We start from the raw sequence: 10,832 nt of genomic DNA on the forward strand, positions 1-10,832 counted from the left end.
ATGAGCCAGAGCGGCACAGATTGCTCTGGCTGGAGCTAACGTTAGCTGCGAACAGCAGTCAATCCGCTCCCACAACTGAGCCCCTCTGTCTCTGCTGCGATAGTTTCTCCACACGATTAGCCGCCAGAAAAGAAAACCAAAGCCAAACCATTCTCATGAGAATGGTTTGGCTTTTCGGTGTTGCGCTGGGAGCCGGCGCACAAGGCGGAGCGCTCCGAAAATAGACTGGGTGCAGCGCACTTTGAAACGCGCAGCAGAAAGCCTAGAATCGGACGCAGATTCATCCCAGCTCACAACCGAAACCCCAGAAACGCAGACGAACTCAGCGAGCCCGATCCAGACTCCCCCGACGAGCGGCCGCCATCCGAACATGGATCCGCAGGCAGCAGAGCCTGCCATAGCAGGCAGCAGAGACTCGCCTGACACACGCAGCAGCTAGAGCGAGCAGAGCCACCAGAGACACTCCCACGGAGGAGGAGTTTGGAGTTGAGGGGGGTGGGGGTGCTGTTTATTGAAGGAAATTACTGTTCAGATGTTTCAGGTCAGAAAATATTAGCTTCAGAGTCAGTGATTTGCTTGAAATGTTTCATTTCACAAAAGGCTGATTATCTCAGCTTCTAGATGGAAACGTCTGTTTTTGGTGAAATCAACCTATCTTCTCCGGCTGATAACTAAAGAACGGAAAATGATATCAATAAACTTTTTTTTTTGCTGATGATAGAAGAGAGTCTCATCGTTCTTTGGGCGTGTTCGGTGTTTACATAGTAATATCACACAATATTCTGTGGGCCTCGAGAAATCACTGAAAACGCTCTGAAACTCTGGCACTGGGAGCATCCGTTCTCCAAAAGTGGCTGGCACTCAATGAGTTAATTTCAATGTCCGCTCTCAAGAGCAATTCAGTTGGTTCATGAAATCACTGGGCTGCGTGCTGTGCAGTGTTTGTGGTGTGGGAGATTCGAGCTCTAAAAAGAAGACAAAAGACTTGCTCCTGGCCAATCCCGGCGCTTGACTGCTGCATAGGCGGGCACAGGGCATGGTTTTGGCTTAACCTATGTGGGTTTCGAAATAACACAGTATGGACAGACAGATAGCCGAGTTGCAGCAGCAGCAGCCGCATTCTGAAGCTGCGTGCTTATAGCCTACACAGCACGGATTAAAACCACAGGTATAAAACACTGCATTGGAACAATTTAGAAGCAATTTATGAGAGAGACTACTGTTGTTTATGTTACCCTAACGACATAACGTCAGCACAGATGCGTTTCCTTGCAGCAATCGGATTTTGATTGACAGCAGGGTGTCTTCCGGGAACGTCGTTCAGGCACAGAATTTCTGAACGGAACTCAGTTCCGGACGGTTCCGGCCCACTTTCACCAATGTGTATGAAGACTTTTCCATGTAATTTGACCACAAGGATTCCGATTCCAACATCAGTTTGATGTTACAACATCATTTTTGACCCAGAAATCCAAGATGGCCACTGGCACCGTGTTGAAAAAGTGAACTTTTGAACCAGAGCACCTATACTCATGTATGAAGACACTTTTCCATCTAATTTAACCACAATGATTCAAATTCTGACATAATCTTGATGCTATGACATCATTTTGACGCAGAAATTCAAGATGGCCACTGACAGTGAAAACGTTTGAACCAGAGCACCTAGAATCATGTAGGAAGACACATTTTCAGGCGAGTTGACCACAAGGATTCTGATTCTGACATCAGTTTAATGTTATGACATCATTTTGACCAATAAATCAAAGATGGCCCCATCCAGTAGAGTGAACATGTAGGCCAAACTTTTGAGGTCAGATGTTGTAATAGACGCTGTAGACACTATGGGCCCTATTCTCCCACAGGCCATCGGCGCTATTACGGGCCTTAACCGCAAAAAAACGTGCCTTGCGCCTGTTTCGGGAAAATAGCAATAGGCTTTAGGCTGCCAAATGCGCTTTAGGCCGAATGGGCGTGGCGGAGTCCCTGAATGCGCCGAAGTGGGCGTGTCGGCGCTAAATACCGGCGTACTACTATCTTCCAGCCATCTTCCGACCTGGCCTACTTTTAGCGCTTTGCGCTTTTGAAAAGCAGGCCTAAAGCAGGATTCTGTGCACCGGGGACAGGAAAGTGAATGGAGAATACAATATATAGAAAAAAATACTTTAGAATACAATAGAATATAAGATTGCAACCCTTCTCAGGCTTTGGGTGAAGCTGTAATGCAGTTTCATAAATTTAGTTTAGGCTATCATAATAATCCCCATTTATGTGTAATATAGCTCTACGTTTTATTACCCCCCCCCCCCCCGAAATTAGCTAGGCTACTAATATTACTAATATTCCTAATTAATATGTATTATTATTTCATTCAGATAATTGACATTATAGGCATGTATATCGTTTAATGTGAGAGAAAGGGAGAGAGAAAGAAAGAGAGAGAGAAACTGGATAAACTGTTGTGTAGCGCTTCTTCAAACCCCACTCTTCATTACAGCTATTCATTACAGAATTGTCTGTTGTATTTATTTTTTCTGTGTGCAAAGCATAGAAAGTTATAATTATTTCCAAATGTTTCCCCCGTCTGTGGCAGCGGAGCTGTCCGAGGTGCTGAACAAGCGCAGCGCATAGACGGCCACCTGGGGCGGCTCACTCAGGCGGTCCAGGACTGGGCGCGGGGCGTCGGCGGGGTAATTCTCCTCCCCAAACAGTGCGCGATGGTACATTTGAACCTGAATGGATAGATGAATAAACAACTTAAGTAAAGAGTTGTTTTGTAGCTATTCAAAATGAATGGTGGACAGATATATCACCTGATTCGCCAGCACCATCTTCTCCTCAGCTGTGAATTTAGTGGATCGGTTTTGGTCTGCCATATTGATCACACTGCGCCAGCTGCTGCCAATCTGGCTTTTAAAGCCCCTCTGATTGATTACTGAAGATTTTATTGAGAATGAACATATTTGTCAGAGCCTGTGGGCAGGGGGTGGGGGGGACGCATATATAGGCCAAATAAAATACTATGGGCTCTATTCTCCCACAGGCCATCGGCGCTATTACGGGCCTTAACCGCAAAAAAACGTGCCTTGCGCCTGTTTCGGCAAGATAGCAATAGGCTTTAGGCTGCCAAATGCGCTTTAGGCCGAATGGGCGTGGCGCAGTCCCAAAGTGGGCGTGTCGGCGCTAAATACCAGCCTAGTCATATCTTGGGAGCTGGCCTACATTTAGCGCTTTGCGCTTTTCAAAAGCAGGCCTATTCTTTGCCTTCACTGCTTCTTCTCTGTCACCCTTCTCTCTCTCTCTCTCTGAGTTCCCAGCATGCATTGTGTTTCTTCATTTCGCTACTAAATAGCCACCAAATGAGCCAAAATAGATATAAAAGGTAGTTCTAAATTAATGTGTAATGGTAACACAGCCTGCCATTGTCAACATTTCAATATTGGACCAAATAAAACCTCGAAATGAAAACACCACCCTATGTGAAACATATATGTCCTCCTGGGCATATATATACCCCTTGTCGAGTTAACGTGATTTAGAGAAGTAACAGCGGAACGCGCTTCGGAACGCGCTTCTAATGGCATCTGCTATACTGTGATGTCCGTCCAATAACTTGGCCCTATTTCACATTTAGTTTTACAATAAAAACACATTTATGCAATGACTTGACATAATGTAGGGTATATTTATGTGCATCATCCTTCCTGCAGCAGGCGAGAGAAAATGATATCTTTCTGGACAAACTTTCACCAATCTAATAGGCTATATTTTTCTAGCTGATGCATAGAACATTATTTTCACTTTGATCTTGCTATAGTGTAGCGTATTTACATGCTTGCAGTATTGAAACTGCAGTTAGATTGGTTTGAGAAGCATAATAATATGGAATAATAGCCTATAATGCAGACAGACAGGCTGGATGAAGGGAGGGGGGGGGGGGGGGCAGAGCGTTTGGCTTTCGTCTGGTTTTGCGGGATCACTGGAATTGGAGCTAAAAAGGCAAGCGTGCGATTCGTTTATTGCACTTATCCAATGAGCATGACGGTGCATAATTTTACGCCTAAAAGGCGTGGTTGTAATGCTTTGGGCTGCATCTAGCGCCAGCACGACGATATCAAGTGCGCCTTTCCACGCCCACTGCTTTGATCTGCGCCTGCCGCTCGGCCTAGAAACTGCGCCGATGCAACGATAGGGGCCTATTACTCAATAATAAAATCCTGTAAATTAAATAGAATTAAGTTATCAGATCCAGTAAAAGTGATAGGTGTCATTCAGAGGATGTTGCATCGTGCAGTGGGGGAGGAGAGATAAAACGATATCATTCTGGCCAAACTTTCATCTAATCTCATGACATCCAGCCATAGGCAATATTTTTTTCTATCAGATGCATTTAGAAATTATTTTCACTTTGGTCTTGCTATAGTGTAGCGTATTTACATGCTTGCAGTATTTTAACTGCAGTTATTGGTTTGAGAAGCATAATAATATGGAATAATAGCCTATATATGGAGATAGACAGACCGGATGAAGGGAGGGGGGGGCGGCGGAGCCCTTGGCTTTGTCTGGTTTTACCGGATTTGTCCAGGAATTGGAGCTTAAAAGGCAAGCGTGTGTCTCTTCCCTGCAATTCTCCAATGAGCGGACAATGCATAATTTTACGCTTAAAAGGCGTGGTTATAATGGTTGAGGCTGAGTTTAGCGCCGATACCAAGATATCAAGTGCGCCTTTCCACGCCCACTGCTTTGCGCTGCGGCTGGCGCTCGGCCTAGAAACTGCGCCGCTGCAACGATAGAGCCCCTTAATTGTAGTGGTTGCTACTTTTCCCCGCTCCTGAAATTCAGCGTCACTGTTGCCTAACAATGATTGTTTCTATTTTTAGGCTATTACAAAGCTAAGAACAAATAAATCACTCGGCAGAAACAACCCGTTATGGACAGTGACCACATCAGCAGGATTCTGCAATAGGCTACACAACGATATGGATGGTACAGGTCTCTCTCTCTTTCAGGTCGCTCTCTCTTTCTCTACCCCTCTACAATGCACTTTATATACGGTCCAATTATGCTGATCATGCAGATACACCTTGTACAATATAAAAAAAATCAGACCCTATCTGTCCGAGCACACAGCACAGCTCCTCGTCCAAGCTCTGGTTCTATCACACATTGATTACTGTAACTCTCTACTGGCCGGCCTTCCAGCAAAAACGTTCAAACCTCTACAGCAGAGGTTCTCAAATGTTTTTCAGCCAAGGACCCCTTACAAGATAGAAAATATACCAGGGACCCCCTCATTCTGATTTGTGATTTTGGGCTAAGCTTAATTGTTTCCACGGTAACATGCTTGCCTTTTAAATGTATAGGTTTGTTAGATTAGAATGTAATCTATGAACAATTTTACATTTAAAGCATACAATATTTTCATTGAACTATGAAGCTTTTGAAAAAAAAAGTTTTTATTTTAATTTTCCTGGAAACTTTTCGCGGACCCCCTGGCAAAGTGCCACGGACCCCTGGGGGTCCCCGGGCCCCCATTTGAGAACCACTGCTCTACAGATGACCCAGAACGCAGCAGTGCGAACAATCTTCACGCAGCCAAAAAGAGCACATGTCACGCCGCTGCTGATCCCCCTCTACTGGCTCCCAGTGGCTGCCCGGATCAAATTCAAGGCCCTGACTCTCGCTTAAACTCACTCATTCAACTTTACACCCCCTCCCGTCCACTATGTTCTGCCAACAAAAGGCTTCTGGTGCTTCCACCACCACTTCCACCACCAACGTCATCTAGACTTTTTTCCTCTGTCGTTCCTCGTTGGTGGAATGATGTGCCAAATTCCATCAGAAGAGCCGAGACTCTCCCTATCTTCAAAAAGAGACTCAAAACCCTCCTACAGTATTTCATGAATACCTTCACACTGATGAGCATGCATGAAAGGAAGGGAAATAGTTGGGTTTTAACGTTGATTGTACATTTGTATGTCTGATATTTATCAATGACACTGGTCACAATGGCACTTTAAGTCTCAATTGTTATATTCTATGTACACTGTACTTTTTGTTCCAATGCCACATTTTATACTTTTATTTTGATACTTCTACACTTTATTATGTTATGATGTAGGATTTATCGTTTTTCCTGAGTTTTTATTGCCTGTACTTTTTTTTTTACCACTGTTCTACATCACTTTGGAGCAAAGTGTCTGCAAAATGAAATAAAGTAAAGTAAAGTAAATATACACACACCTCTCTCTCTCTAGTAGTTTTAGTAGTAGTTTGTCAAGCGAGACTACTCTCTCTCTCCTTTCCAACAGTTTAGCAAATATTTTCCTTTGCCCGTCAGATTGACGGTTTTGACCATTTTCGGGTGTATTCATTTATGTGTCCAAAATTATTTTTGCTGTGAAATGCACATTGGTTATGCTTTTATGAGTTATTGTTAGAAGGATTAATGAAATTTTTCTTTTACAAAGAAATTAAAAAAATATTGATCTAATTCGAATTTGTATATCTGTAATTATAGCTGGTTCTGTGGTTGTGATGAACTAATACATTGCACGTTCATTAGAATTTACATTTGTGTTTCCTGATATTTATTATTACCTATCCTAACATTACAGATCAATTTATTCTTAGATGTTATATGATTATTGCAATTGTATGCAAATAATGTATGGAGCTCTAGTAGTTATATAATTCTGGGAGTTCTAGTGTTAAAAAATATGTAAGCAGAGAAAATCCAACACAGTTCAGGTCAGCACAGACTGAGAAATATGTCAATTCAATCGAAAAAAGGGGAAAAAGGAAGAGGAAAAAGTGAACGGATCTTACCTGAGAGTCTCCAATCTACAGTGTGGGCTCTCCAGTCCAGCACAGAGCAGTTTAACTCCTGAATCCTGCAGGTCATTGTTACTCAGGTCCAGCTCTCTCAGACGAGAGGACTGGCAGCTGAGAATTGAGGCCACAGCTTCACAGCTTCTCTCTGACAGATTACAGTCACTCAGCCTGATGGAGAACAAGACCAGGCAAGCCTAGTTAAATTGGACCCAGATTGCTGTCCACTGTTGTGCATGTTCACATCAAAGCAATATGTAAGTGAGGAGATCTGTTCAGGCAGAAAAAATCAGAACAAGTGTCACTGCTTACATGTAGCAGTACATGTATTGTGACAGTTATACATATCTTGGAGCCATCTTCACTGCTGATGGAAATGCCCGACATTCACTTGCCCTCCATGTAAAGGAAAAGACAAAGCACTTAAACGAATTGAGCATCTTCTTATCCACCAACTATGATGCCCCATTTTGTGTCAAACTCAAGGTTTTTGAGCCTGCCTTCTCATCAGCTAATTTGTACGGGTGCGAGGCTTGGGTCAAAGTGCACTTAAAATCTGTGGAGACTCTCTACATGACTGGAGTGAAATCCCTACTTGGGGTGAGGTCTACAACACCAAACCTAACCTGTCTATTGGAGGCAGGACTCCCTTCACTGCAAGCTTTGGTGAGAGAAAAGCAGGCCAGGTTTTTCATCAAGATAAAGCAGCGTCATGGCATGCTTGACGACCCCTTATGGTATGTTCTTGAAATGATTAAGAAAGAGAACAAAGTCATGAACTCACATTTAACTGAGATATTGGACAAACAAGATCATATTCAGAGTGACCGTAGGGAGTTGGCGGAGGAATTACGATCTAAGGAGGGAACAAGATATAAGACCTACCAAGCCATCAACCCGGATATATCTGTTTACCCACTTTATACCAGCAAGACACGTACACCGAATACTACCTGTGGATAACCTTCACAAGCTTCAGACTGTCCTCTCACAGACTGAGAGTAGAGATGGGAAGGTGGAGTCGTACACCACCAGAACAGCGAGTGTGTTGCTGTAAGACTGGCATCCAAAATGAAGAACACATATTGGTGTGCCCTGTCACGCAGGACATTCGTGCAAAATATGGACAGGACTCCACTGAACTGAGCTCACTTTTCATCAACACTAATAAAAGAACCCTAGGGATGATACATGCTTGCCTTGAACTATTAGAGCACCAGCAAGCTTCTATGATTGATGGCATTACTTTGTGCTGTAAATTGTACTGAATGACTTTTTATTACTTTTACTTATGGGTTTATCATATTCATGTGTTTTTTTATGTTTGGACCCAAATGTTTTAACTATTTGTGTCAATAAAAATAACTAACTAGCTGTAGCATGTACATGTCCTCGCAAGGCAAGCTGTTTTCGCAACGGCAGGAACATGTGTACGCTATGCATTGCACTCTCTCTCCCTCTCTGTCTCTCTCTCCCTGTCTCTCAAATTGAACTATAAGCCAAGGTATGGCGAGTGCAATACCTTGCCATAACAAGTAGATGGTTATGTACCCACCCCTCGAATCCCGACTGTGGCACCTTCATATCCCTATGACCCCTCCACCCCCCAAACATCATCCATACCCCTATCCACTAATCCAGCGCACCCCTCGAATCCCGGCTGTCTACCATGTTCCTATGCCTATGGCCAACACCCATGCATGTTTCAACAATGGGGAGTCAGTGAGTTAGTGAGTGAGTCAGTGAACCCCTGAGGCTCTTCTAGGCCGGCCCTCCTGTGTCCAGCAATTAGTGATAGAAACAAGAGCATTGATATTTTTTCATATTCTCTATGAATGAGGTGTAATATATTGAATCTATCCAGTTTTCTAAGCACTTACACAGCTTTATTGGAGGCCTTGACCACTGGCAGCAGCCTCAGAAGAGCCGGCTCTGAAGCAGAGTATTTCTTCAGGTCAAACACGTCCAGGTCTTCTTCTGATGACAGTAAGATGAAGACCAGAGCTGACCAATGAGCAGGGGAGAGTTTGCCTGTGGAGAGAGTTCCTGATGTCAGGGACTGTTGGATCTCCTCCACTAGAGAACGGTCATTCAGCTCATTCAGACAATGGAACAGATTGATGCTTCTCTCTGGAGACAGATTCTTCTTTATCTTCTCCTTGATGTACTGGACTGTTTTCTGATTGGTCTGTGAGCTACTTCCTCTCTGTGTAAGCAGGCCTCGTAAGAGAGTTTGATTGGTCTGCAGTGAAAGACCCAGAAGGAAGCGCAGGAACAAGTCCAGGTGTCCATTTGGACTCTGTAAGGCCTTGTCCACAGCACTCTGGTAGAGGACATTTAGTTTAGATTTGACTCCTAACTTCAGAGACCATGAGGATTTTGATTGTGGTTCTGACAGCAGATTGACACCAGAATCGATGAATGAGACGACATGAACAGCAGCCAGAAATTCCTGAAGGCTCAGATGGACAAAGCAGAACACCTTGTCCCCCCACCCACCACGCTCCTCTTTAAAGATCTGTGTGAACACTCCTGAGTACTTTGAGGCTGATGTGATATCAAAGCCACACTCTTTCAGGTCTTCTTCATAGAAGATCAGGTTGCCTTTCTCCAGCTGCTCAAAAGCCAGTTTTCCCAGAGAGAGAATCATCTTCTTATTCTCTGGTGTCCAGTGTGAATCTTTCTCAGTTTTCCCATGAAACTTGACATTCTGCCATTTTGTCTGAATCACAAGGAAGTGGATGTACATCTCAGTCAGGGTCTTGGGAAGGTCTTCTCTCTTATTGGTATTCACCACAGACTCCAGAACATTAGCAATCATGTGGCAGAAGACTGGGATGTGGCACATGATGTGGAGGGTTCGTGAGGTCTTGATGTGGGAGATGATTCTGTTGGCCTGCTCCTCATCTGTGAATCTCTTCCTGAAGTACTCCTCCTTTTGTAGGTCATTGAAGCCTCTCACCTCTGTCACCACGTCAACATACTCACCAGGGATCTGATTGGCTGCTGCAGGTCGGGTGGTTATCCATATGCGAGCTTTGGGAAGCAAATTCCCCCTGATTAGGCTTGTCAGCAGCACGTCCAGTGATGCTGACTCTGTAACATCAGTCAGGATCTCGTTCTTCTGGAAGTTTAGAGGAAGTCGACACTCATCCAGACCGTCAAAAATTAACGCAACGTTAAACTTGTCAAACCTGTAGATTCCGGCTTCTTTGGTCTTAGGAAAGAAGTGATGAATAAGCTCCACCAAGCTGCACACTCTATCTTTCTGCAGGTTCAGGTCTCTGAAAGTGAATGGAAATGTGAACTCTATATCCTCGTTGGCTATGTCTTCAGCCCAGTCCAGAGTAAACTTCTTTGTTAAGACTGTTTTCCCAATGCCAGCCACTCCCTGTGTCATCACTGTCTTGGTTGGTTTATCTCTTCCAGATAACTGTTTAAAGATGTCTTGACATTTGATTGGTGTTTCTGGTCTCTGGCTTCTGGATGCTGCTTCAATCTGTGTGATCTCATGTTCATCATTGACACCTCCACTCTCTCCCACTGTCATGTCAAGCTCCGTGTAGTTCTGATTCCCAAGTGTTGGGTTTCCTGCTCTAGCAATCCCCTCAAACAAACACTGAAATTTCTCCTTCATATTACATTTGTGTTGACGTTGACACTCTGCAGACGTTTCTAAATGAATAAACAACAGAGTAAATCAATGAGAGGCAAGTAAAGAGTAATGCAATCATTTACTGATAATTTACACATTTGCAACTCAATGGACTCTATTCAGCTCATTACTGCTGGGTGGACAACAGGTCCTGACTGTATAAGATAGCTGTTGTTGAGTCGGTTATTATTACTCCATGAGTTCAGGAGTTTCATGCAACCAATCGGATTCCTCACTGTGCTGATTCCCATAAAGCTCTGGTTGTGTATGTTAACCAAACAGCTAGCTGCACTTCTCATGCTGTTTGTTATGTTCATGTATGTAAACTACTTGGGGGCAGGCCCGT

The 10,832-nt window shown here is 43.9% G+C and overlaps 2 protein-coding genes across 2 annotated transcripts in view; both read right to left on the reverse strand.

The window, feature by feature from the left end:
* Positions 1-6,905, reverse strand: part of LOC310780019 (stonustoxin subunit beta-like) — a 61,236-nt gene extending 54,331 nt beyond the window's left edge. The window contains exon 1 of the mRNA XM_083640554.1: positions 6,829-6,905. The gene's annotated coding sequence lies outside the window, so the exon portion shown is untranslated. The remainder of the gene's footprint in view (positions 1-6,828) is intronic.
* Positions 6,906-8,707: 1,802 nt separating this feature from the next.
* On the reverse strand, positions 8,708-10,381 carry LOC310780288 (protein NLRC3-like; the record flags this gene model as incomplete). Its single annotated transcript, XM_083640847.1, has 1 exon — positions 8,708-10,381. One exon carries the CDS (start codon positions 10,379-10,381, stop codon positions 8,708-8,710), a length of 1,674 nt encoding a protein of 557 aa, XP_083496973.1.
* Positions 10,382-10,832: the final 451 nt, after the last annotated feature.

This window comes from Poromitra crassiceps, assembly GCF_964638095.1.
Source record: "Poromitra crassiceps genome assembly, chromosome: 7".
Classification (NCBI taxonomy): Eukaryota; Metazoa; Chordata; class Actinopteri; order Beryciformes; family Melamphaidae; genus Poromitra; species Poromitra crassiceps.